Source organism: Lemur catta, chromosome 17, assembly GCF_020740605.2.
Source record: "Lemur catta isolate mLemCat1 chromosome 17, mLemCat1.pri, whole genome shotgun sequence".
In the NCBI taxonomy this organism is placed as follows: domain Eukaryota; kingdom Metazoa; phylum Chordata; class Mammalia; order Primates; family Lemuridae; genus Lemur; species Lemur catta.
Window position 1 is genome coordinate 31,585,859 of NC_059144.1, and position 27,732 is coordinate 31,613,590.

Below are 27,732 nucleotides of genomic sequence, written 5' to 3' on the forward strand. Positions count from 1 at the left end.
CCAATGTCCATTTTGACCAAGGAACATGACCTTTTGGTTAAGGATCTAGAACATTTTTGCCGCCTTTGCATTACGGTCAGGAACCATTGTGGAGGGTCTTGTCTCACAAAGCAATGTGACACTGCATTAATAAAATGCAATGGAACTTGTCTCCTACCCTCTGAGAACCTCTATCTAAGTGCTAAAACACACTGCAAATGCAGCTCTGAGGCTGTATTTCAGAGAGAAGGGTACAAATCTGGATTCTGTCCTTATCTCTCCACGTCAATTTAAGGGGACAATTTAATCTCTCTTGGGTCAAAGTTTGTTTACTTGTCATGTTAAATAATAAAACTCTGTTCTACCTACTAAACAGAACAGTGAGGAGTAAATAGACTCGCAGATGTGAGAATATTTTGAAAAAGAGAAAGTGCTAAATCAAAGGTGTTATTAACTTTCACACAAAACCACGTCAAATGGTACAACCTAATACAGGGAAAAACCGCAGGGACACAAAAAGCCATGAGCTCTGGGTGAGGGGCTGATTTGAAAAAGCTTTTGAGAAGAGCATGTAGCCATTTAGGGAACATTATCATACCATATCTTAGAGTTGTATTTGTAAATAGTGATGGTAATAGAACAGTTTTTACAATCCAGATGGAATAAGAATGTATGACGCTTTTCAACCTAAGATAATAAGGCAAGAGAACAAGTATAGAACATATTGACTCGAGGGTTTGGGAAAAAATGATAAAATATATAAAGAAACCAGCCAAGTCTATATACTATACAAAAACACATTTGGCGAATGCGATAGGAAGTTTTGTGCCCACACAAAGATAATAGAGAAGGGAGCGTTTAATAGATTATTTCTGAAAGCAAGCAAATAGATTTTGGTGAGCCGTGAGAAATTAATGCCATCTGCACTTACTTTCTCTGAGCTGGTCTAGCAGAATTCACAAGGGTCACAGCACCAGGAATAGATGTGAGCCAAGAAAGAGCTTCTCAAATGCTGTGCTTAGAAGTGATTTAAGGAGGTGCAAAAAAACCATGGGGCTGGTAGCATTCCGGTATGCTCTGGTATTATTACATTGAGTGAGGACTGAGCAATGATGAATGGATTCTCAACCACTTAATCTCAGTGACATCCAAACATATGAGTGCCAGATCCTGGCTAATTGGCATTTGGCTCAATAACAGGAGGCTGGTGGCCATGCTAGCTGGCAGACACATTGCCCGGTTTGCCCATCTCGACTGTGTGATGATTCTATGTGGATTTATAGGCCATCTGTCTTCCAGAGCAAAATTTGTAGAAATTTCTCTGGGCCTTGAAGATGTTACTTGCATTTGTTTGGCTGTGTAACTTCCTAAAAAGCTAACTTGCACATTTTTTACAAAATCCACAAAACAATGTCACCTCTTCTGTTTAGCATTTCTTTTGTCCTCCTGTTGTCATGACAGGTTTTCGATGGTGTTTTATTTTTCTTTTGGGAAGAAAAATAAAACACAACAGAAAGGGTTGGAGTGTAAAAAAATGCTAGAGGACACCTTTAAATGACTTGCGGAGATTAGAATGTAAATTAAGTCTGGAAAAGAATTTTGGACCTTGATAGACAAATTAAAATCAAAGAGCTAATCCTCACGCCTCTGCCAGATGGGTCATTTGTCCGCAGGATCTCAGCTTCTTTAAACAGGAAGATTTAAAGTAACACGTTTTAGAGAGATAAGTAAATCATGAGGAAACTCGGTCCTTGGTTCTATTCAGGGCTATTTTTAGGATTCATGCCCAGATTGAAGCCAAAATGCCCAGGAGGCGAGGCCCTCTCCTCCCCAGGGTCCATAGCCTCACCCAGGCCAGTGCTGGGAGTTGTGCGGACAGACGTCATCCGTCACAGCCACCACCATCTGTCTTTCCGTCGCCCCGGTATGGGCTCCAGAGACAGCTGTCACACTGTGGACCCCTGTGTCCTCAGGCATCGCTTACCTCTCTAAGCTTACGTTTATTCAACTGAAAATGGGAATTAAAAAGTCCTCTCTCACAAGATTCCTGTGCCTGGCACGTGGTCAGTGCTCAGTAATAGTAGTTCCTATTGTATTTATTATTATTATTTAACTTCTCCTATGACTACATGATATATGGTGTCTTGTACAGCAGCATCGCGTGGAGTTAAAGGCATGGGACACAAAGCCTGACTTCCCAGGCTCAAATCTGAATTTATTCACTTAGGAGTTGTGCAACCTTGAGCAAGGTTTCTCATCTGTAAAATAGTCACAAAAGTCCCCACCGAGAGAGTTACTAAGAGGATGAAATGAGTTAATATGTGCGTGCGGTCAGCAACACATCCATAAAGGTTTGTTAAACAATGTACTGGACACAGAGCAAATTCACCAAACTCTTCAAAGGCGCTCTGTCTCCTTTTCCTCCTTGCGCTTTCCTTTCAAGTCAGAATCTTTTTTTTTTTTCCTTAAGTACGGTGTACATAATGATGGCCCACCACATTCTCTTTCCTTGAACTTCTGCAGCATTTTTTCTTTAGCACTTTGCTGCTGCAGCCTCACATCTGCTTTCAGGACTAGCTCAGGAGCAGCTCCGTGTGCTGTGATGGGGTCATTTCCTAGGTAACCATCCTGGTAAAAAAAAAAAAAAAAAAAAAACACAGAGCAAGAAAGAGCCTGACTGCGGGCCTTTCCAGGTACCTTAGTAACGTGCCATGAAATCTATTTAGGGACTAACTTTCGACCACACCTTATGTGCTTTTCCCTCCTGTGGATCGTGGAACTCGTAGGGAGTATTATGAGAGACTATGGTGCTGAGGACCCATCCCTAAGCTCACAAATTTCTGTATAAATACCTATAAGCCAGGCACTGTCCTGAGTTCTGAAGATCAACAGTAAACTGCAGAAACTTCCCACTGGCTGGTCTTCCCACAGAGTGCCTGCATCTCTTTGCTAAAGGCTTTCTTTGGCTGCCAGAACCCCCCTTACCAAGGGTGCAGTAGTAGCATCAGCTTGTGCTACTTGACCTTATTGAAAGTCATGTTCATGAACTTCTGGGTAGAAGGTGAAGAACTAGGGATTTTTTTTTTTTTTTAAGATACACTTTTTACTCATAAATGTGGTAGGAAATTCTGCCAGGGCTGAGCAAAAGAAGCAGAGAAGAGAGGATGTCAATAGAGCGGGTAGCTTGCCATGTGCGATGGAATGAAGTACAATCAACTCTGCTATTATTTAAGGATAGATTCGCCCTATTCTGACTTATCCTAGTCCCCTTCTTTGGTCTATTTCAATGGCTTTTGACATTTAATGCTTTCTGATTAGTACTTCTGGCAGGGGCTAGGCAGAGGTAGGGAATAGAGATACAACTTTCAATGTCTCTAAGACTCTTGGTTGGGACTTAGCACTCCCTAAGTCCTTCCTGTCCTGCAAGAACATTTGTTGACGTTCAAGGTATCACCATTAGTCACTGCCGGCAGGCTTCTTGGTTCTGGTCTGTAAGCTGTCATTGTATTTCTGTTATGTTTTTTCTTACTCCATCCTTTGCAGTGTTGTTGACAGCTGAACTCCCAATTGCCACTTTTATGATACAATTTAGTTTGAGAGATTCAGTTGCCAAAATGAAACACAAATTGACTCATATGAATCAGTGTATAAGTGTGAATATTTATGGACTCAAACAATCGTTCTTTCAACTAATATTTATGGAATACTTACAAGCAAGGCACTGTTCTGAGTGCTGAAGATCAGCATCAAACTGAGGAAAGCCTGCCTGCTGGCTGGACTTTCCACTGAGTGCATCTCTTTACTAAAGGCTTTCTTTGGCTGCCAGAATCCCCCTTACCAAGGGTGCAGTGGGCCAAAGGTACTGGGAATTATCCCCCTGAAAGCAGTCCTCAACGAGTGACTGATGTAACTTGGTCTATAAATACACGCTCCCTCTTTCCTTAGATGGGATCACCTTCAAGTTCATGTCCTATCTCGTTTTCTAGTGGTCCCCCAATGGATTAAACTCCAGTTACCCATGGCGGTGAGTTGCCTGCTAACTCATTCATTATTGGCTGCCTTCCTCAATCCCCCATCAGTGTTTCTAAGAGCTCACCTCCCAAATAAACTAGTACCCAACTCCTGGTCTCAGAGTCTGATTCAAGGGAAACCCAAACTAAGACATTCTGTCCTTAGAACACTTACAGTCTTATAGGAAGAGACCAAAGCTAACAAACCAGTAAACATCTAGTATGACAGATGGTGATAAATGCTATGGAGAAATATTAAGCAGCCATAGGACATAGGAGTGCGGAAGTGATTACTATTTGTATGGGGTGATCAGGGAAGGCTCCATGTCAGGGTGACACTTGTGGAGAGTCTCACTGCACTCAAACCTTTCTCTTTCTCTCTCTCTATCTTGAAATAACATAGAATGATATCTATGTACTAAGAGCTTTCTTAGGACCTGGGCATCAGAGGGGAATCTGGCATTTGGTTTAAGCTGGCTGTCCTGAGATATCTCACTCCTTTCTGGTCTGAGTAGTTGATCATCCTTTTCACAACCACAGGTTCAGCCAAACCCTTGTCAGTCTTGGGGGGACCAAGGAGGCCCCCTGTAAGGCTCAGGTCTATCTTCTGAGACCATGCAGAGATTTCTGCTTCTGTTGGTTTTGGTTGCTTGGGAATCCCAAGGCTGGTGACTGTCTGGAGCACCTCTGGGAAAGGAGCTTTGTTGCTGCCTGTTTTGGAGAAAAGTAAGAGGGACTTGGGAAGGATGAGGGAGGAAATAGCTCATCTGTTAAATAGTCCCAACTATGACAGAATTGAACATGCAATTTATTTCACTCCTTTAGAAATTAGTTCTTGAAGTCTCCTTTTTTTTATTTAATCAATCAATACCTCTAGCAGTGTTTTGAACTCAAATTGCAACTTTTCATGAGAGACTTAGGAAACAGAGTTACAAATATGGATGTAATTTTCTGCCTATTGAATCAAGTCATGAAGAAAACATCCTATGAACACTATGAGGGGAGTTGGACAAGTCATCAGCACTCAAAAAATCAAAGGTCAGCTTGGCTCAGTTATTACTCTTTTAGAAACTTAGGGAATTGACAGCTTCTCACACATACTACTGTACCTGTTCCATGCAAGCAGGCTTGTTAGGTTAGCAAGAGAAGCCAAGGAATCTAAACATCTTCCTACCCCATAAGTACCCTGAGAGCTCAGGCTGCCTCCGTGACTCTGATTACACTCTGCTTAGGAAAAGATATAGCAAGGAAAACCTGGCTGACAAATTATCCATACAGTGCCATCTGTGGTGAGATATTTGTCACTGCATACTTTATTAGAAAGATGTAAATAAAAGAAGGCCAGGGAACCCCACAATAAGTCTAGGCAAAGCAAAAGACCTCATGTTCCTCCAATCTGATTCAATTTTACCTAAAAATACTGGAATCAAAGATAAAGAATGTGGAATCTGACTTTTTATTTTTTTATTTTTTTTTCTGGGCTTTTCCTCAAAGCAAAGAATCTGACTTTTTGAACTTAAAAAAAAAAGTTGCAGTATGGTATAGTAGAAAAATCATGGAACTTCAGGATAAATATGGTGCATTGAACATATTCATCTCATTGAACTTTCTTGAGACCACACTGAAACTACATTAAAATAGATTTTTTGAAGGCATAATCTGGCAAGCATAGTAAGATAAGAGACAACAATCGCATAATTTAAGCAGCTGGCTATATGTTTACACCTGTTACAGATCTGAGAAACTGATTGTAGATCAGCCATGTGAAAAGATGGGAACCAAACTGAGTTATTCCATAAAAACCTTATTAAAAGTCTCAGGAACTGATGGTGCTAGGTTCCTCTGGAAGTGGGATTGGAGATATGGCATAAAATGAAGGGGATTGGATGATAGCCGCTTGAGTAATAGTAAGAATTCCCACCAGCAAGACTAAAGGTTTACTCTCTGGAGACAGGAAAACAAAGGGTCCGAGGATGACACAAGGCCCAGGTGAAGGCAGGGCTACCATTTTGAAAGCAAGGAGATAAAGTGATCATAAGTGTACTAAATGCTGAGACCTCCAGCCTTCTTTCCCCAATTGGCTCTGCAATGCTGGCATCCAGGCCTTTACTCTCCTGGGAAGAGATGAAGCAGAACTTCTCTCAGGACTCTGATCAGCCCAAGAAAAAAGACCTAAAGATATCGATTACTCTGAAAGAGATGAAGACAATTCCTCTTCAATGTCGCCTTATCAACTCTGATACTTTTCAAGGCCACCAAATGCATTCAAAAAGCCAATCAGCTTTTTAGTCTACCAATTTGAAATATGAACAGTTAATTCAAAGTTACTAGACATACGAGGAAAACTTCTTTTAAAAAAGCCAAAATAAGAAGAAAAAAAGTAACTTTGTAGGAAACGATGACTATGTAGTCAGAATTCTTTAAATTTGCATATTTCATGTATGTCCTTAGAAAAATAACCAAATATATTGCATCCATGACAAACACACACAATGCTCATTTTTAAAATAAATGTCAAAGATCCTAAACTGGTTGTTGACATGAAAAAGAGAGCAGCAGGAAAAAGGCACTCAAAGAAGACTTGGAAATAAAGTTGAGGAAGTCTTTTAGAGATTAGAACAAAAAGATTAGATGAAAAATGAGAGAGAAAGTGTGTAAAAAATTAAAGTCTGACCAAATAATATTCCAGAAAGAAGAAAAAACAGGAAGTTACCATAGTAATAATTCATAAAAATTTTCCCAAATGAGACAATAGCTTTCAGACTGAGCTGTCTCAAAGGGTGCCCAGCATAGGGCATCAATATAAACCCCTACCAAAGTGCATCACTGTAAAATTTTAAGAAACTGAGACCAAAGATGCTAGAAATTTCCAGAGGGACAAAAAAAACCCCACAGCAAACCACATACCTGTTTTTAGAATGGTGAGTCAGAAAGTCTTCAAACCTCTTAAGAACCACACAGGAAGTTAAAGACAATGGAGCAAATTTTCCCACAAAATATCTAAAAAAAAAAAAATCCAATTCAGAATGCTATATCCTGCTAAACTAACAATCAAGTGTGCAAGTTTAATGAAGCCAGTTTTAGACATGCAAGCCTCAAAAAATTTAATATTCATAAGCCTGTTTTCAGGAAGCTACTGTCAGATGTGCTCCAACTAAAATGAAAAAGCTAATTATGAAAGAGGAAGACATGGTACACAAAAAGTAAAAGAGACTCAGCACGGAAGTGAAGAAAATGGAAATTAATCAATCTAGATTGGAACAGATCTAAAGGCTCTAGAGAAGACTTCTTCAAGAGAACATAGTTTGGAGAACACTTGTGCTTTAACATATTACAAAGAGGTTGAGATGACTGATGGAGAGTTTGGAGCTGAACTAGAGCTATGTGCAAAAAAAAAAAAATCAGATGACCATCTAAAACAATTTTTAACTACAGGGAAAATAAGTGTGAATGAAAATAAAAATAATTGTTAGGTTATTACATGACTCAGTCCCGAATAGAATGCATAGGTGTGATAATATAAACATTGAACACATTAACTAAATTACAACATAACTATGTCTAAAGCATGGGAAGAATGTGTATATGTGCTGTGGGAGTAGAGACAAGAAAGAGCAATATCCTCATCCTTCATGGTGATAACTAAAAAACTAGTGATATAAGCATATCATTTTGAGATACAGAAGTAAATACCAAAAGCTAAAAGAAAAGTTTGCTTCTAATCAAGGGGAAATAAGGGAGCTTGTTTCTATTAACTGTCCCAGTAAGAGTAGCACTGGATAGCAGCTATAAAAATAGTTGCAAATTTAGAAAACAGCCCTTGGCTTCTGGCTGCATGTTGTTTTCCGTATAGTTGTCCCCTGCAGTAGTATCTGTTCTTTAAGAGCAAATTACACAAGTGGCTTCTTAGTTCACCATGGTGATTCAACTCACTGGCCATACTCAGTACTCCACCCCCTCCCTGGTCCCGTTCCCCCCTTCCCAATCCTTCCTTCCAAACTCAGACCATCAGTGATCAAAACTGGCTGATTTTCTTCCATCTTCTGCCAGACTTGAGCAGCAGAGTGGTGAAAGAGAAACTGGAACAGAACTAGATCAAAGTGAGTTAGTCCTTTCAGAAGATTTCTGAAATTTACATCCCCAAGAATCCAGAAGGTTCCTATGTGGCCAACATGAAGTTAGCATGTTTGTCCACTAACTGGGAGTGTGGGCTCCAGCTCCAAACTCCATGGCTATGTGTACATTAGGACACTACACTCAATGAATAGAAACCTGAACTGAGCATCAAAGTGAATTGAGTAGGAATTTTACATGCCATATTTTTAATTTCTTGAAAGTCTCTGATGGACACACCCTTGGTTATTTTCAACCCTTAGCATGTAAAGATGGACCCTCAATAAAAATTTGTCCATTGATACCCATCAGCACGGAGTGCCCCAGCTCTAGGGTGAATGTAAGACATCTTGCTCTTCCTGGACCACAGGCCTGGAACCATAGGGTCAACCCAGAAATTTCTATTAAAAGTAGGTTTTTAGAAGCCAATAGATAAAAGTGTTGGGACTGAGAAGACCAAAGCTCTTCTAGACCATTATTCTGTTCTATTCTCCAGAGCTACCTTTTCTGGACACAGATTCTCCTCATTCTTCATTGTCCTCAAAGCCCATGAATGGCCCTGGGTTTAGTGAAGGCTTCAGAGCAGCCCCTACCCCAGTAAATACTCAAGTGCATGCACTTGTAAGCATGAGTTGTATCCAGCTGAGTGTCACTGGATACCATGCACAGTTTTAAAGGATGATTTTTAAAGCATCCCTGGAAGGTCTCGTTAAGTCACAGCAGAATTTGAATTACTGCCTTCCTGACATCTGTTGGAACGACGATTTTTTTCTATTAACAATATATATTCTTATAAAGACCTTTCTTTAGGTGCCATTATATGAGTGAGTGCTCAGTTGGAAACATACCCATCTTTCATTAAGAAAATATGTAAGTGAATTTATTTTTAGCCTTTGTCAGCCGGCCTTATCCTTCTCAACTTAACTTCGCTTCCTGTTGATTTTATTTCAGAAAATTGTAACATTGCTTTTCATTGTGGTTTGATGTTTCATAATCTCATTCTAATAGGGGACATTTTGTTTTCATTTCACTAGTAATAATCCCTAATCATTAATCCACTTGAATTCATACACGTTTAGAGCTAGAGGAGACTTAAGTGTCCACATAACTGACTCATTCTGTGGTCAAGGAATTCGTCCCTGACCAGTTACCACTGGCGGGAGTGGAGTGGGATTTCTTGTGCTGTTACTAATTTGTTTAGAAAAGCAATGTGTTTTGCTATCTTAATTCTCAAGCTTTTTCATTCTTCTAAGCGCCTCAGTGAACCAGAAGAAAAAAATTGTAAGCAATTTTTCACAAACAGTTCAAGCTTGATAGAAAAGGACTGGTGGTTTTAAGTCAGCAGTCACAGCAGTATTCCAGCTGCAGATTATATGGAGAAAGGAAAATCCTCTGAGAGTCTGTTCTCTGTCCTTAAGATTTTACTAGTCAGAACTATTTGCAGGCTAATTCATTATGCCGAAACATATGCATCTTTGTAAATGAACTTCTGACCCCTTAGCTGATGCCTAGATTACAAACTCACTACTCTTCATGTTTACATTTTCATTGGCTTTTCTTGACTTTGACCTATCTCTGCCTAGTCATTTGGTGCATCAGAAATCTTGAGCATTTGCTCCTTTCGTTAGCAAGGAAAAGCTTTGGGGTTGAAAAGTTGATCCTCCAGTCTACTCGCCTGTAGTCTGCTATGGTAATCTCTCTGAACTTCCCTTCAAACTCATTATTTGTTCTAATTCAAAGTTAGGGAAATTCCTTCAATAGTGGTTTTTAAAATTATTTAATATAATTGTAAATAATCCTCATAAATAGTGATTCATCTATTTTTTACTGATTTTAATCTATGCTAAAAATTGTGTTAAAATCTTTGATTTCTATGAAATACTAAAGGCAGAGAAGATAAGCCAAAAGGTTATGGTTCAATGAACCTGTAGGACATTAACTAGCTTTATGTTCATTTTAGCAATATCTGTATAGGTTATGGTTTTTGGTTTGTCTGTTTTTTGCTGACCAAAAAAATATGTACATGTACACATATGTGTATATACCAGTGTCTCATTGCCTTTTTTGAACTGGCATTGCCATCTTCCTGGCTTCCTTATTAATGAATTTAATAAAACTGGCATGTTCCAAATTATACCTTGACCTTTGTCACAATATCTTGTCATAATATCCAACTTTGTCATTTGAGGATGACAAATATATGGTGTATATACACCCTCACCTTTCTGTCCTGCACTTATGACAATCATCCAATTTAATCACAAGTGTGGTTCAGAATCTCCCTCAATACAAGCACCCAGAAGGCACCGACAATGAGCTCCCTAAAGTAAAAATTAATTTTTCATCCCTGCCCTATTGGCATATGTTTTTTATGATTTTAAAAGTTACTGATCAGACCAAAGGATATTTATTCCTGAAAGATACCAGTTACAGACTGACAGCCTCAGAACCAAATTCAGCACCATTGTGTTGGGTCACACAGTGCTTTGCTGCTGTAACCTGCATGCCTTTAGAAGGACCGTACACTTGCCAGTTTTCTCCACTGCACAACTCCCTGAGTATGCACATTCATCCAGCAGTCATGTTACTTTCCTGGCCCCTGAAGACACTTAACATTTACTGCCTGTCCTCTAAGGAACAGCTGTAGTTGGAGACTGAGTTGTATGAAATTGCCATTTGTGTAGGTTAGAAACATCAAATCTTAGCAATTTCATATTATTTGACCTAAGCAGAACACAAGAATCAAAGAAGATTATTCTGCCTTTGGTGATATTCCAGGTTTCAAAACAATTTATTTTCTGGTTTGAATCACAATAGTCATCCAAAAGAAGTGATGATTTAGCACCTACTGTTCACAAAGCATCGTAGTAGACTCCAGGGAGAACACCCTGTTAGGAGTTGCTTATGCCTGGTTTTCAAGAGGTGAATGTTCTTATTTTTCTATTAGATTATGAGCTCTTTGAAGGCACATGCTGAGTTTTACGCAGGCTTTATTTTTCTTTATATTTAGCACATGTGGGTGTTTGATAAGTCTTTGTGAAAAGAATGGAAGGTAAAGAGAGAGGGAAGAAGGAAAGGAAAAAAGGAGGGAGGGAGGAATAGAGACTCTAGTTTGAGAAGCACTTTACAAGCTGGACCTGTCACAGAAATAAGGAAGACTACAAAGAAATTAGATTTTTAAAAATGAGATTTTACCTCTAAATGAGTTTTATACTCCAAAATATTTTTTAAACCATCTATTAAAATAGCTTTGGCTCTAAGTTGACTCTAATTTGTTTCCAAAAACTGAAATCAGTTTAAAGGGATATATGCATTCAACTGTAGATGAATTTTAAAAAGAATTCTACAATGGCAGTGACTAAAGTGTTATTATCAATGGTACCATGATCAGAAAGATCACTTTGTTAAGTAATGGTTATTTAGAGGTATAAACTATGGAATCTATTAAAAATTGGTCTCACACGAACATACCAATAAAAAGACCTTTATGTCTTATTTCTCATTTCTAATGCAAGAGAACTTCTTAGCACTTTTTTCCTTATATCATTACTGAAATTATCAAAGTATGTGTTAGAGTTAATTTTTAAGCAGTTCATATTACAAGTATTGTTTCCATTTAAAAGTTCATTTAGGAAGATTTTTCTTTTATGAAATAGCTTCTCTCTTTAAAAGAGCCAATACCAAATTTCTTTCTTTTAGTTGATTTATTATTGGATAACAATATTAAAGGTTATTTAGCTATAATGTTTCCAGAATTTGGGAAAAGTAGTCATCGGTCACCTTGAGAAATTTATTGGATATGAAAAGATTTTTACTGTGGTCAATAGTCAGTGCTAGCTTTGCCATTTAGATGACGCATCTCATACCATTCAACAGTAAGTGATGCTCAAATCAATAAAAATTAGAATTGTTAGATATCACATTTTTACCTGTAAGTTTGGTAGAAAGAGTGAAAAGAAGAAAAGCAGGTACTTTTATGTTGTTGAAAGTTAATTGCTAGAACTTTAACAGCAAGGAAATTGGTTATGTGTATTAAAAGCCTTAAAAGTATTCATACTATTTGAATCAGCAATTCTATTTCTGGGAATTCATCCTAAAGAAATAATTAAGGACTTGTACAAAGGTTTAACTATCCGAATATTCAATGCAATGTCATTTATACTAGTGAAAAAATTAGAAACAACTTTAACGACCAATAATAATAGAATATTACTTCATGTTATAGTGTTGTATTTTCTAATATATACAATGTAAGTATATATTTTATATGTTGTAGTTAAATATTTATATGCATGGAATTTATTCTCACATGAAAATGTTAATATATTTTTTAATTAATACAAACAAAGGAGGTTACTAAATTATTTATATGTAATTATATATATGTGTGTGTGTATATGATTATAGCTTCATTAAAGAATTACACACACACACTTTTTTCTGGAAGCTTACATACCAAAATTGGTAAAGGTGGTTGCCTCTGAAATAAGAGTCTTCAGAAAAGGTTTTGTTTTTCCTCTGTTTATCTCATTTCCTAACTTTTTTCAATGAATATACCACTTTTATAGTAACAAAAAAAATTCAAAAAGAAAAAAAGAGAAATGCTGTCCACCAACATTTATCGGCAACATTTTTACTACCCACAATTGTGCTATTTTAAGGCTTTGATTGTTAAGGTTGAAGAAACAAACTGTGGTGATGGACCAAAATAGTTAAGATGATTCTATGTATCTATGAAGCTTACTATAATAAAGAATTGTCTCAATACATGTATCAAAGCATCAAGTTGTACACCTTAAATATATATAATTTTTGTCAATTATAACTCAATAAAATTGAAAAAAAGAATTATCTCAATAGCATTAGTCAACTCAGAAAGGTTTCAACAAAAGAAAAATTTCTAAATAGAATCTGCATAAACTATAAAGTGTAAGTCATATTTCTTTTATTTGAAGTAAAAACATTCTAAATGTGAAATTAAAATACTTCCTTTTTGTGAGCAGTCAGCTTTTTATTCCTAGGAATGACTCATTTGTGGTCATTTTTATTTTCTGTTTCAGAGAAAAAGATCACTATTTGAAAACACTTTCACTTCATCTTAAATAATAAAACCACTTGTGCATAACTTCACTGATTATGAAAGTAATGTGTATTTATAACAGAAAATTTAGAAATTTGCCCCAAAATCTATCACCCAGAGAAAGCACTGACAGCATTTTGGTGTCCGTCCTTAAAGTTGATGTCCAGTCTTACATTTGAAAACAGGAAGTTGGTGTTTGGCTATTTAAATTCTCTGAAAGGTCAGTGAGGATCATATATTAATAACTATTATCTGTGACATTTGGAGATAAATGTAATGAAATGGCAGAATCCTACACTCTTGTTTATCCGTGCTATTAATAAAATGCAATTGTGGCTACTGTCTTCTGCCTTGGACACTACCAGAGTTTTTTAACCCCCACCCAAAAAAAAAAAAATTAAAGCAACTTGATATCAGCACCCCCTAAAAAAGAATACATTCACATTCTTCTTAACTCTTCATTTCCTCTAGGACAGATATCCGTGGATGGATTTATGCGCTATCTGAGTGGAGAAGAAAATGGAGTTGTCTCACCTGAGAAACTGGATTTGAATGAAGACATGTCTCAGCCCCTTTCTCACTATTTCATTAATTCCTCGCACAACACCTACCTCACAGGTACAAGTTTATAGTTCTCTGTTATGTTAGCCAGTCTCACCAAATTGCACCAATCTCTACTTTCTGTTGTTCCCAAGTTAAGGTGAATTTGTGAAACAATATCTTCCTTTCTCTATATCCTATCTAAGTTTTCAAATCTTCTAAAATGTATCCATATCTGATATCTTCAGACCATTGAAATTTTTGTGTAACTGAACTGATTTTTCAGTGAAGTTCGTGCCATGTACGATTCTACCTAGCTCTCTGGGCTGTGTTCATCTACAGGAGGGCTCTGAAGTCCTAAATAACTTTTGCTGAAGGCAAATTGCTTTTTGCTCAAGGTGGAATAGGACTTTAGACAAGAACAAATTGACCTGTGAACAACAATTTATATTTCATTGTACATGTTATAATAAAGTAGGAAAAAACAAAATTTTCTAAGTTAAGCATTGCCATGGTTTTGGTAGATTATTAAACAGAAAAATATTAAAACATATACATATACACATGCATATATATTACATACTTATACATATGTAAACTATAGTTTAGAATTAAAATTTTAATATGTATTTTAAGAAGCTGAAAATGTTTTTATGACCAAAATACATTTCTTCCAGAATAATTTCTGTATGGCAGATCCCTTATCCCAAACCTTAAAAAGTCTTTGTAGAAAATCTGCTGCTAGTAACAAAAAAAAGAGAGAGAGAGAGCTTTTTAGAAACCATATCACTCTTGCTTCACAGAGTTCATCATCCAAACATAAATAAAGTAGCCAGGCTTAATACCCACAGCACAACTCTAGTCTGGGGTCTTATTTGGTATTTACATGCTGTAGATACTCTTCATGCTTTGTGGGTGGTTTTGATGTACTTGTGACTCATTGTCCTGGGCGTATGGTTTCTGTTGCAGGGTAGACCAGCAATGGTGCATGTAAAGACTAGGGAGATCCAGGCACTGGATAGCCATGGAGGTATCCAATAAAATTTCACAGGGTTCTGTCATCTGACAACTAAGCAATTATTTCTTTAGAATTCCTTAGGGAATTCCCTCATGGCTCAGATGCATGTTGCATTGGCATCAAGTACAGCATTGGCCTGGTATCTCACACTAGGTGAAAAAGAGCTTAGAATAGAAATGAGTTTGGGACAGAAATCACAATGTAGCCTCCAGACAGCCAGGATGGGCTATCTTAAGAGGATTCCATATTTTCTGAAACCAACTGGTCAGAATCATAATATTCCGAGTTCTATCATCAGTTGAACTACAACTTACATTGTTCTTTATGAAAATTGCAAGGCTCTCAGGACATTTGTGGCCTGTTTTGTTTCAACTTATATTATGTACTAAGAAAGATTCATGCCTCAAAACTAACTATGTTCTTGTCTGGCTCATCCTAAACCCTATTCTAGTCATCTATTGCTGCATAATAAATCACTCCAAAACTCCATGCCATAAAACAGCCACCATTTTATATTTATCCATAGTCTGTGGGTCAAGAATTCAGACAATGACTAGAGGGAATGGCTTGTCTGAGTTCCATGATGTCTTATTCCTCAGCTGGGAAGTGAATGTGGGGAGATGGTAACCCAAACAGCTTGGGTGCTGGAATCATCTGGAGACTTCTCCAACATATCTGTCACCTAGGCTGGGATGACCCTACAGCTGTGCTCAGTTAATGCTATTGACCTAATTGCCTACAGGAGGCCTCATCATATAGCTTGGGCTTCCTCACAGTATGGCAGCCCCAACGTAGGTGAACTTCTTTCATGGCAGCTCAGGGCTACAAGAACAAGTGTCCCAGAGAGCAAGGAGGAAGCTTAATTGCTTTTTTGTACTTAACTTCTGAAGCTGTGTAGTGACATGTCTTTTTTTCTTTATCAAAGCAGTCACAAGTTTACCCAGATTCATAGAAAGGGGACATGAACCACTGCTCTTGATGGGAGAGTGTCAAAGAATTTTCTGTCTTGTTTTAAAACCACCATACAGGTTCTGTGAGTTCAGGAGAAGAGTGTCCACATAGCCCACTTTCTTGGATTCAGTTCCTTAGGCCTATGACAAAAATTTTGCAGCTCCCCACCAAGTTCATAAGCCTTTATAAAGGATATAAAGGATTCTTTTTCCTCCTTAATGGTTCTTACTCTTATTTGATACCATTGACCCTTTTTTCAGTCTAGTGAAGCCTATGGACCCTTCTCTGAATGTTAAATGCATAAATAAAGTACCTAGGACTAAAAAGGAAATAAATTCCATGGAAATACTGTTATCAGATATCATAATATATATCTCTTAGCACAATTAAAAATAAATATAAGCAATATGTTGTGATATTTGAAAAAATTGGAAGATGATATGAAAATATCTGTGATTTCCATTGGTGACAAAGTTATAGATCTTGCTAGTACTACTGTGACTTTTGACCTAGATTCATAAACTGAAGAGAGTGTTAAATTTTGTGTAGATGTTAAAATTAGAGCTGTAACCTTTTTTCTCATTCAAGTTCAAGGAGGTCTATGGTAGGTCAAGTTGAGTTTAAATCTTTAACTTGATAAGATTCAAAGAAGTAAAACTTTAAAAACCTGAGGACAATATAGAATCTTGCATTTATCATATACTTAGGACCAGAAGACTTTTAGAAATATTTAAATGTATGTCCAGTTGACTTTTGTATACTACATGTGATTTTTTTCTACTTAGAAGTCACAATACAGAGTAAGTTTACCAATAATCTTTTTCAGTCCAAAATGCCTTTCAGCTGATGTATTTATGTTCATTACTTTCATATTATTTGTCATATAGTAAATGAGTCAGCAATATTAAAATAATTCAGTGACAAGACTGATTGGATATATATTCCACTCTTTTCACCTTCTTTCAGAATATATTTATTTTTCTCTTTCTATGTAAAATTATAGACTTATCGTTTTCAGATTTTATGTACGTTCATTTAGTCACAGCCAGTATTCTCCTTTTGATGCTCAAATTATCTCAACCATTGTGAGTGGGAGCCCTTTTTAGGCTGTCATCTATGTCCTCTTGACATGACCCATTGATTTTTGAAAATGTCCTTGGTTTCTGAGACATAAAGATCTTCCAGGCTCACCTTGGTCCTTTCTGCTCCAGACAAAAAATCAGACTTTTCCTCAATGAGCCCTGTAACAGAAATTTGGACCCTGTGCTTTGGAACATTGTTTCTGGACCACTTCAGTGAACAAAGCAAGAAAAGATAATTTTTTTCTCTTTTTAAGACATGAATTCACATATTTACGTTCCTATCTACCAACTAAATTCTTGATTTTACAGCCGTGCTTCCTTTAGTAATTTTGATACTTAAAAAATTATACATACTTAGTCATTTGCTTTACTGGTGACAAAAAATAGTTTTAATAAAATTGCTCAATGATACTAGTAATACATATAATAAAACTACAGAATATAGTTCAAATTTGTATCTGTAGTTTTTTCTAATTGCATTTCACTAGGGATTTTCAGTCAGATCAATTTCTTCTAGAGTCACTCATATGCACAACTTGCTAAGCACAAGTGTGGTAGAGAATTTGGCTCCATTGTGTCAGGTTGGTTTAAATTTGAGGGTGTTAGCATATTAACAAGTGATAGTTGTTGGAAGGTGGAGCTTTTGGCCATTAGGAAAGAAAAGGATTAACATTATTTTGTGATGAAGAAAGAACTCAAATAGCTCTGTCCAGATTTCTGTGCAATAGTTTCATATCAACACCATATACATGATTTCTGATCAATTCTCTCTCCAGTTATTTAATTTCTAGGACAATTAGTATCCACACATTTTTAAATATTCAACTTTTAAAAGTGTGCTATGTTAAATCCCATTCTGATCTAAAGGGGTTTGTTGTTATTTTTTATCTTGCTCTCTTTCCTGAGCTATGTATAATTATACCAGGATTTGCATTAGATAAATCCACATTCTCACGATATTACCTTGTCCCAGTACCAAAGTTTTATTTTCCTGCAGGGGAATAAAGGAGAATTCCATATAATTAACACAAAGGAAAACTTCCATAAAAATATTAATACAGGTTCTTGAGGTGTTATCTGAAATCCTCTTTTGACTTATGTGTCAAAATTCGTTTTTACTTCATATGTTAATTGTAGCATCATTGTTTTAATTATATAGAAAAAACTAATATAGAACTCCTGTTTCTCAGAGGCCGTTGGATAACTCAAACATCTATGTTATAAAAATTCAAATTTCCCCAAAACAATTAAGAATGTTATAAAATAGGTTGGATGTGGTGACTCATGCCTGTAATTCTACCACTTTGGGAGGCCAAGGTGGGAGGATTGCTCGAGGCCAGGAGTTCGAGACCAGCCTGAGCAACATAGTGAGACCCCACCTCTACAAAAAACAGAAAAATTAACCAGGCATGGTGGTGCATACCTGTAGTTTCAGCTTCTCAGGAGGCTGAGGCAGGAAAATCACTGGAGTCTCAGAGTTTGAGGTGGCAGTGAGCTTTAATGACACCACTGCACTCCAGGCTGGGCAATAGAGTAAGACCCTGTATGAAAACAAAAATGTTATAAAATAAAAATATAGCCAATGCCTAACTCAATAGAATCCAATTAAATTTTAAAACTATACCTAAAATAAGTAGATATTATATTTTTATGCCATTTCCAGAACAAGTAGAAACATTATTTCATATAAGAGGTGTTTGGTGCAAAAAAGGGCAGGTTTCCTATTAAATGAATTTAAGAAATTCTGAGTGCAAACAAAAATTAACACCTATTGTGGTGTGTCGAATACAGGAAAAACAGATCAGAGATTCTCAATTATTAAGGTAATGACCAACCCTTCATTCTGTCTTGTCACCCTCCCACTTATTTCCTTGGAACACTTTAAGAATTAGTATTCCTGAAAACTTTCAACATTTGGAATGTTTTCTTTTGAACACTCAAAGAGACTATAAAAATTAAATATACAGTATGAAAATAAATTAATTTAGCAATACATTATTATTATGTCTATTTCTCTACTCATTATTGCCCCTTTGTTGACTATCAAGATGCCCAGAAGGAAAAATAAATCGGATCATTGAAAGAAATACATGCACGGAATGAGTTGTTTTTAATTACAACGGTCATTTTCTAGGATTTTAGTGTTGGCAGTATACCCAGTAGTGATTATTGTTTAAATTATTGTTTTTCCTTGAGGAATCCATCCTTATGACTCAGGAAAAAAATCCTGCCAAGACAGAAAAGCATGCAGTCTATTCAATCTATACTTTTGCAGCTCTTCAGGAACCTTCCTGTACTCCAAACCATTGGGAGATAATGGCTCCATATACACAGACAAGGCAAAGCAGTATATCTCGGGATAATTAACATCCTTATTCAGCTTTACTGAATTAAAAAAAACTAGATTTGAGAGTTTAGTTGTCCAATAATCTGATGAATTAGATTATCTGACTGAATATATCTAATAATTTTTCCCCTCCTCTCCTCATGTATATGCTCTTGGCTGCAGAAAAGTTCTAAAAGTGATCCAAGGCCTACTTGTACCCTTGCCAGTCATCCACTATGAACCAAGACTTTCTGAGTGTCACTCCCATCTCACACATCTCTCCCACTCACTTAGCCCTCAGCATATGCCACCTTTTATCATTTGTTTTTAGTTTAAAGGACACACAGACCTAAGAGAGTTGGTTGGTAGAATGGAAAGAAGATGAATTTAGGAAATAAATAGGCCCAGTTTAAATTGGCCTTTAAGTAAGTTACATGCTTAACTCTTCAGAGCCTTGATTTCTTTGTTTGTAAATTGTAGATATATTAAAATATCTGGGGTTCTTGTGATTGAAGATAATATCATACTATTACTCAACGGCTTGAAGATTAAGGAATTTATTACTTCACACAGCAAGATCTTTAGAGGCAGAGTGGTTGAAGGTTGGTTAAATTGGAAATTTATTGATGTCATTGGAGACCCAGATGCTTTCTATCTTTTTGGTCCTCTTATGGTTTCAAGACTGACTTGAAACCAAACTTAGGTGCACCCTAAGTATCACCTCCATAGGAACCAAGATCCACATATGGCATGAGGAAAGTCCTTTTCTCATGATCCTTTTTTAAGACTTCCTAAGAGTGAAGAAAATGTTCCTATAGCTTCCCTAACACCCCCTCGGACCCCTGCCACAACCTGTAGGCTTCTTCCTTTACGCCCGGTTATATATAGCCTGGAGTTATACCACATGGAAATGCCCACATTAATCACTAGTATGCACCATGAAACTACCATGATTTGCTGAAAAGAGTCAAGATTTACCCCAGGGCTGGGGAGGAGACCCTGAAGCATATCAGAACCTAAAAAAAATATTCTCCTGGCAAAGAAAAAGAGCAAAAAGAGAAAGAAAAGGTGACCAGAGGTATATGAATGAGGTAAGATTTATAGTCTTTCCCCTTCCTAGACAGAAAGGGTAAGAAATATGTCCCACGTCATGACGAACGTTACCTTCTCTGTATATTGGGCAGTTTCCTCAGCTACGGCTATGAGATTACACGCCCTGAATGGTTGTCACAGCCTTGATAACAAGGAAAAATAGTCCCTGTCTCCATTTATTGAAGGAGACAGTGTTTATTGAAGAAGGCCACTAAGTTAACAAATGCATCACATTCTGGAAACTTCTTACCCTGGAGTTTGAAGGGAAGACAATAAATAATGATAAATACAAAAGTAGGTAATTAATCCTCAGCCTTTGCATGAGAATGCTTCAGAAGCCTATGTTAATAGAAGGATTACTATTTTCCAATATTCTGGTTTCGTCTGTCTTCGGATGCCTTGGGTAGTCTGAGACAAAGCTCAAGTGAATGTAACCAGCCACCCGAAATGAATGCTGTCAAGTAAGAAGTTCCAGAACTATGACTTGAGGCAGTATTATGAATTAATCTGAGAAGGAGCTTCAGCTCCCAAGTTCAATCATGGGCTTGGAATGTAATCCAGAGGGTGTTCACAGCCAGGCAGAGATGATGTCAGTTACTAGTTTCTGAAATACCAAGGGTTGAATGACTCATGACATACCAGCAGTTACAACCTCCAGCGATCCTCTAACCCCAGAGGCTATATTTATTGGATCTAATCAAATGGAAATATAATGGGTGGATGGGATATAATAAGGATGAGTTTAAAATTTTAGGGAAGAAAAATCAATCAGCTTTAAGGCTTTAGGCAGAAAAGGAGAGAATAACAGAGAATATTAATACATGTGTTTGAAAAATATCTCCATAAATGAAGTAAAACATACAGGGAACCTAGTATGTATTCCAAAGAATAAAACAATTATCAATTATAGATAAATGTGTGTTTTTTTTTAAATATGCTTTCTTTGGGAGACTTTCATTTCTAATAAAAATTACTCATTTTAAGAATGAATAGTGAATTTACCTTAGATTCTTTTTGACTTAGATACTGCACAATAAACACACACACTCTCTCTGTTGCTCTTTCTCATTCTCTCTGTCTTCCATTCTTTAGTTTCTTCCAGATTCCTTTGCATCTCACAAACCCAACCCCATACCTTATCATGCATTTCAAAACATTAACTGATCAACATTCAAAAAGTACATCAAATTCCTTCTAATTGTTCTTTGAATGATAAACTTGCAAAAAAAAAAAAAATCCAAAGAAATGTTTCTTGAAACTCCGAATCTTCTATGACAGAATACTCTAGTATCAGTTAGGTGTTTATCTACTTTGCTACACCATTAAACCTGATTAAACCCATGGCAACATACCTACCAAAGCTAATAATACTCAACAAAGTGTTAAGGAAATAGACTCAGAAATTGCACAATATGTAACTTTGTTGATATAGTTAATAATGGACTTAAATAAATCCCTAAACAGTACACATACAAAAAAAAAAATCTGCTATATTCTTTAATACCAGTGCAGTTTTCTGTAGGAGCAAGCATTTTTAATTAATTAACATGATTATTGTTTGATTTCTTCACTTACTTTAGCTAAAGTAACCCCCCCTTAAGTTTGGGGATAACATATATAAGTTTATCTACTGTTTCCTTGTCCTTTACGCATCCAAGATCTTTGTAAATCTTAGTCGTGACAATGAACTTTGAGGCAGTTATAAATGGCAATTTATTATCCAGTATCAGGAACTTTCTAGATTGTTTTGTTAGCATTTCTGCTTTTGCAAATATATCTATATGTTTAGAAAAACAACCTATTTTTCCAGTAAAGAAAAGTGATTATGCAAACCTACTTAATCAACCTTCCAGTGCATTTTACTAGGGCTTTGTAAAACTTAAGGATGTCATCCTTTTGTTATGCTGATGTTGGGTGTTATGACATGCATATAAAAATAAAATTAAGCCAGTAGGCTTAATCCTATTTTCTTTGTCCTGAGTGTCTCCACAGGGCAGATCTTGTTAATTTCAAAGTCATTTTGACAGTTTTCATCAACATGCCATCTTTTAACTGGCTATAAAAAACATGATGAAGGCTTACAGAGAATAAATCAAAGGAAATCTTTAATTTTCTTTAACTTTCCAAAGACTTCAATTTGTCTGTTAATAATGGGCTTGTCTCAAAAGTTATTTTTTAATCTTTCAAAAATAATTTATCAAGAAATAAGTAACTTCCATTGACTTCTTAAGTACAATAGAAGTAATTTGGCTTCCATGCCCTGTGTATTGCTGCCCTCAGACTTCTCAGCTGCCTTGATGATTACAATTCTCATCACTCCACTAGGATATTTTAGTTCTGTTCATAAAAGTTTCTAAATTTTTGTGAAGTTCAGGTGTGTTTTCTCTTTTGATGCCTGTGCTTTTGGTGCCATAGCTACAAAACCATTGCCTAATCCAAGTCACAAAGATTTACCTATATGTTTTCTCCTAAAAGTATTTTGCAGTTTTAAGTCTTATATTTAGGAGCTTGATCCATTTTGAGTTAATTATTTTTATATGGTGTGAGGTAGGGATTCAATTTCATTTTTTTGCATGTGGCTATCCATTTATCCCGGCATCATTTATTGAAAAGACTATTCTTTCTACACTGAATTGTCTCAGCAATTGTTGAAAGTCAATTGAACATAAATTGAAGGTTTACTTTTGGAATCTCAATTCTATTCCATTCATCTATGTCTGTCCTTATCCCAATACCATGTTGTCTTGATTACTATAGCTTTCTTGTAAGTTTTGAAGTTGGAAAGTATGATTTTTCCAAATCTGTGCTTATTTTTTAAGATAGTTTTGGCTATTTAGGGTAACTTATATGTTGATATAAAGTTTGAGTCAGCTTATTAGTTGCTGCAAAAAAAAAGGTGGGAATTTGAAAAGAATTAAATTTGTAGCTCAAGAAGATACTATTTGAAGAATAGTATCATCTTAATATCAAGTCTTCTGCTCCATGAACATGGTATGTTTTTCCATTTATTTAAGTCTCCTTTAATTTCTTCTAACAATGTTTTATGATTATTAAAGAATAAGTTTTGCACTTCTTTTGTTAAATTTATTTTTTTACATAAAGAGCTCTTTTGAAAGGAGAATGTTTAGGTTTTTTAAGCATTTGTACCTTGACCAAACATGACAGAGGGACTAACTTACATACTAGGACAGTCTTTCAAAAATATTCTCTCATCAGAATACAGTAAGAATTAAAAGACTGAGTTTTGATGTTATAATCCTGGATCTTCTACTTCTTAGCTTTGGAAACTTGGGCAGCTGAACTGCTTTGTGCCATTTTCATTATCTGAAAATGGTTATTTTTTTTTAAAAAAATAGTTAAATCAGAGAGATTTTTGTGAAGATTAAATGTTTAATACATGTAAAGTTCAAAGACCTGTAATTGGCATCTGCTAAGCAGTTTATAAACATGCATCATTGTTATTGTTACAATGCTGTCTTCTCCCAAACCACTGCTAGGGAGCCATGATTATATTTGGATTATACCATTACCTTCTGGTATGTTGAGGCAGAAGAAAAGCTGAGAATGACTGCTCCAGCTCTCAGAGCCTTTGTTTTCCCATTGTTGAGGAGCCTTTCTAAGAAAACACCACTGTCTTCCTTGCTTCATGGGATTCTAGGGTTTGTTTTGTTGGTGTTTTGTAGCTGGCCAGCTGGCTGGAAACTCCTCCGTTGAGATGTATCGCCAAGTGCTCCTGTCTGGTTGTCGCTGTGTGGAGCTAGACTGCTGGAAAGGACGGACTGCAGAAGAGGAACCTGTTATCACCCATGGATTCACCATGACAACTGAAATATCCTTCAAGGTAGAGTGGATGAATGTTGCTAAGAGAGGCAGCTGGGGAGACCTGACCTCTTTGGGGTAAAGCCTCCTAAGGTAGAAAGTCCCAACTGTCACAATTAAGTGCAAAGACTATTAATCATCTTTGCAACTCCAGAGGCTAAAATTTAGCAGTTTATCCATGGTAGTTGGCATCAGGTGAATTAATTCATGATAACCAAATTGTAAGGAAACTGTCTTGTGACAGGAAATATCAGTTTATTTGTCTCATCCTGTTTAGCACTCTTACTCTTATTTTCTTGTATTTAATTATTGTGAAATATAGCATACATAAAGAATATATACAACTTATTTGTACAATTTAACTAATGGATATAAAGTATACACCCCCATAACTACCACCTAAATCAAGAAATAGAAACTTATTGGCACCCCAAAAACACTCCCATGTACCCATTCCCATCAGAATGATCCCTAACCCCAGAGGTAGCCACCATCCTATTACAGTGACCCTTACTTTGCGCAAAGCACAAATTCGTATGCAGCCCTAAACAATGTAGCTTCACCATTTTTTTAAACTTGCTGTAAATTGATTGACACTTTAGCATGCATTATTTTGTGTTTCGCTTTTTTCACTCCACAGTGTTTGGAAGATTCAATAATATTGTTGCATCTATGTCTGACTTGTTTGTTTTCTTTACCATGATGATAATGATTGATGATGATGATGATTAATGATGATGATATTAATTACTAATACTAATTATTATATAAGATTCCATTCTGTGATGCTAGCGTTGGGCACATTGATGCCTATCAGTCAAAGACCCCTAGGAATACACCTACAGTCAGTGTCAGATTTATTTGCTCATACGATGAAGAACACATGTTAGGGGCAGCTGGGATGCCTCAGTAAAAGTGTATTAGAGAGGATTTACAGGGTTTGGGCTTATATTAGGTGATTTGGGGGATGGTTCAAGAAAGCAGGATTTTGCTATGGATTGGGTGCGGTCAGGAAGCAGAAATAATCCTATGATGGCGTATTTTAATAAATCCTATCTAGGAGGCAGGGCTAAAGTTGTTATTTATAAAAGATGTATCAGGCATTCTTATTAGCCAGGAATGTGGGGTGTGTTTGCTCCCCCTTTTATTTCCACCTATGACTCCATCTTGTACCATAAATGGCTTCACATGCATGTACATGGACACCCAAGCCCAACTATCCAAGTTCTGTCCACATCCCCTGCAAAGAGTCATCCCCAGGGGATTGGGACCATTGGGGTGGGGAAATCTGGCAGCCTAGGTACTTGGAGAGTGACTGGAAGGGGAACGTGAAGGCTTCAGCAGGCATGTTCTCTTGGCTGACTCAGGCTTCTCACCCCTTTGGAAGGGAATCAGAAAAGAAGGGCCAGAGGACAACTTCTAGAACTAGGTCCCATGGCATGAACCCCATTACCTGGGATGCCTGAGTCTCGGGAGAATTCAGGCTTCCTAAGCAACCAAGAAAACAGAGTCCAAGTATACGGGTAACTAAGTTGCATACTGAGAGGCCAGAATATTGGATGAATTAGATGTTATCCTTACCAAGATCGGTGACAAAGCTTTGGGTGAAGATGACCATGAGCCACTTGCCAAATCTTTGCTGACCAAGGGGGAGCTCAATAGATGGCAGAAGTGAGGAAGGAGTAAAAACTGGCTTGACTGCCTCACTGGAACTGGGATTAAAAAAAAAAAGATTGAGAGGTAGTATTTCAGAAGTAGCTTTGGGAGCTAAAAGGTCTCAAACCCCAGCTTTTAACCCTGGAGCACTTGGAATATGAGAAAATAAACAGCAATCACTGGAGAGAACAGCAAAAGAGAAGCAAGATTTTCAAGGGACAGCCAAGTTTCAGTTTAGACAAAAGGATTTTTCTGATCAAAGATTGCTATATTGAGCAATTACAAAAATGTATGCAGGAGTAATATCATTAGCACCTTAAAATACGTTTACCGTGTTGTGTCTAAGGAATTTGACTTTTCATGATTTCTTAAACTTAGGCTACAATGCAATAATTAAAGAAAAATAACACCCTTCAATTAAATTTACAACAAAGTTTAATGTGGGGTTGACATTAATTCTGATAAAAATCTTTAAAAGTTGTATCTGCTCCTGAAATTGAGCCCTTTTAAGGTCTTTGGATTTTTTTCAGTTGGAAAATCAGTGGGTTTTTGTCTTATTTCCATAGTGTCTCTCCCTCCCTTCCAGACTTTGCCATTGTCCTTTGCCAACTACAGTGGTCCCCAGCCTTTTTTGCACCAGGGACTGGTTTTATGGAAGACAGCTTTTCCACAGACAGGGAATGGGAGGGGAGACGGAGCTCAGGCAGTGATGTGAGCAATGGGGAGTGGCTGTAAATACAGATGGTTTCCCTCGTTGGCCGCCACTCATCTCCTGCTGTGCGACCCCCCGATTCCTAAGTTTCATGGAAGACAATTTTTCCATGGGGGAGGTGGAGCTCAGACAGTGATGAGCGGCCCGGTTCCTAACAAGCCACAGATCAGTGCTGGGCCGCGGCCCAGGGTTTGGGGACTGTAGATCTAAGATACCGGTCTAACCTGGTTGGGCTACTTAAAAAAAAAGTGGGGACAGGTGACCCTGGTATGGGGCCAGTGAGGTTTGGGCTCATCTGTCTATTGATGGATGGAGAGAGTCCTGGAAAGGCCGACAGCGCCCCCTGATGGAGCTGAGGGCTGACTGCACTGCGCACTGACCCACTGCCAGGAAGACCACCCCACCCACCTGCCTCCTGCCCTGTCACCCCTCAGAGTCCTTGTGAGGAGCAATCATATTTTCTTAAAAACTTAAAATCCTCCAAGTTCTTTGAGTTCCTTGCAGGAGAATAAACACGAAGCACATCCAAAGGCATATTTACTTTATGTGGAGCGTTCGCTTCTTGGCCTCTGCCTGCCATCAGCCCAGCCTGGAGTGACTCTCCTTATGCACTCGACCATGCAAGTGGTTCTTCAGTCACATCTGTAATCCCAGAGCTACGGGCTGATGGAACATCTCTTCCTGGGCTCTGGAGGCACCGCTTCCCAGCCACATCCACACGCTTGCTGGCTGGGTCAGAGGCTTAAAGGCTGCAGCTAGCCCGGAATGCTGCTTCCTCTCCGCTGGAGTTGGCTGAGAGCCGGGAGGTGACCAGGCTGGTGTGTCCAGCCATTCCTCCTGCTAATGTGCATTGGTGGGATAGATCGGTCTGGGTGTGCTCTGGGTGGGTGGTAGTGGGTGGGGGTGGGGAGTAGAAATGCCAGCCTGTTTTGTGGACAGATATTTAGTAGCAGGGATTCTTTGCATCAGGACTGAGACTAGGGTAAGGCAAGTGAGGCACCTAGGATGCAAAATTTAAGGAGGCCTTTGCTCTCAGGGTCACGTAAGGCCAGAGTTGATGCCTGAAAGTGAGTGTCTCTTGAAATTTTGCACTAAGACACTTTTCATGCCTCACTGTAGCCCCAGCCCTGCTTGTGTGATTATCAGCAGGCAGTCTGCTTTCCCCAGCCCTGGTGTGTGTGATGGGTGCACTAATAAGCCTGACTTCAGCGCTATGCAATATGCACATGTAATGAAATTCAACTTGTACCCCCTAAATCTATTAAAAAACAGTGCATAAGGTGACTTTGTAAGAAAGGGTAAGAAGAGGAACAAGGCCCTTCGTGATCTACACCCTGCCTATGCCCTCATTTCT

The 27,732-nt window shown here is 37.5% G+C and overlaps 1 protein-coding gene across 2 annotated transcripts in view; it reads left to right on the forward strand.

Moving 5' to 3' along the window:
- The window catches only part of PLCB1 (phospholipase C beta 1), a 646,359-nt gene that overhangs the window by 462,178 nt on the left and 156,449 nt on the right, over positions 1–27,732 (forward strand). For both annotated transcript variants that reach the window (XM_045528129.1, XM_045528130.1), the window contains 2 exons: positions 13,654–13,800; positions 23,875–24,032. In XM_045528129.1, the coding sequence (XP_045384085.1) occupies positions 13,654–13,800; positions 23,875–24,032 (305 nt within the window). The remainder of the gene's footprint in view (positions 1–13,653; positions 13,801–23,874; positions 24,033–27,732) is intronic.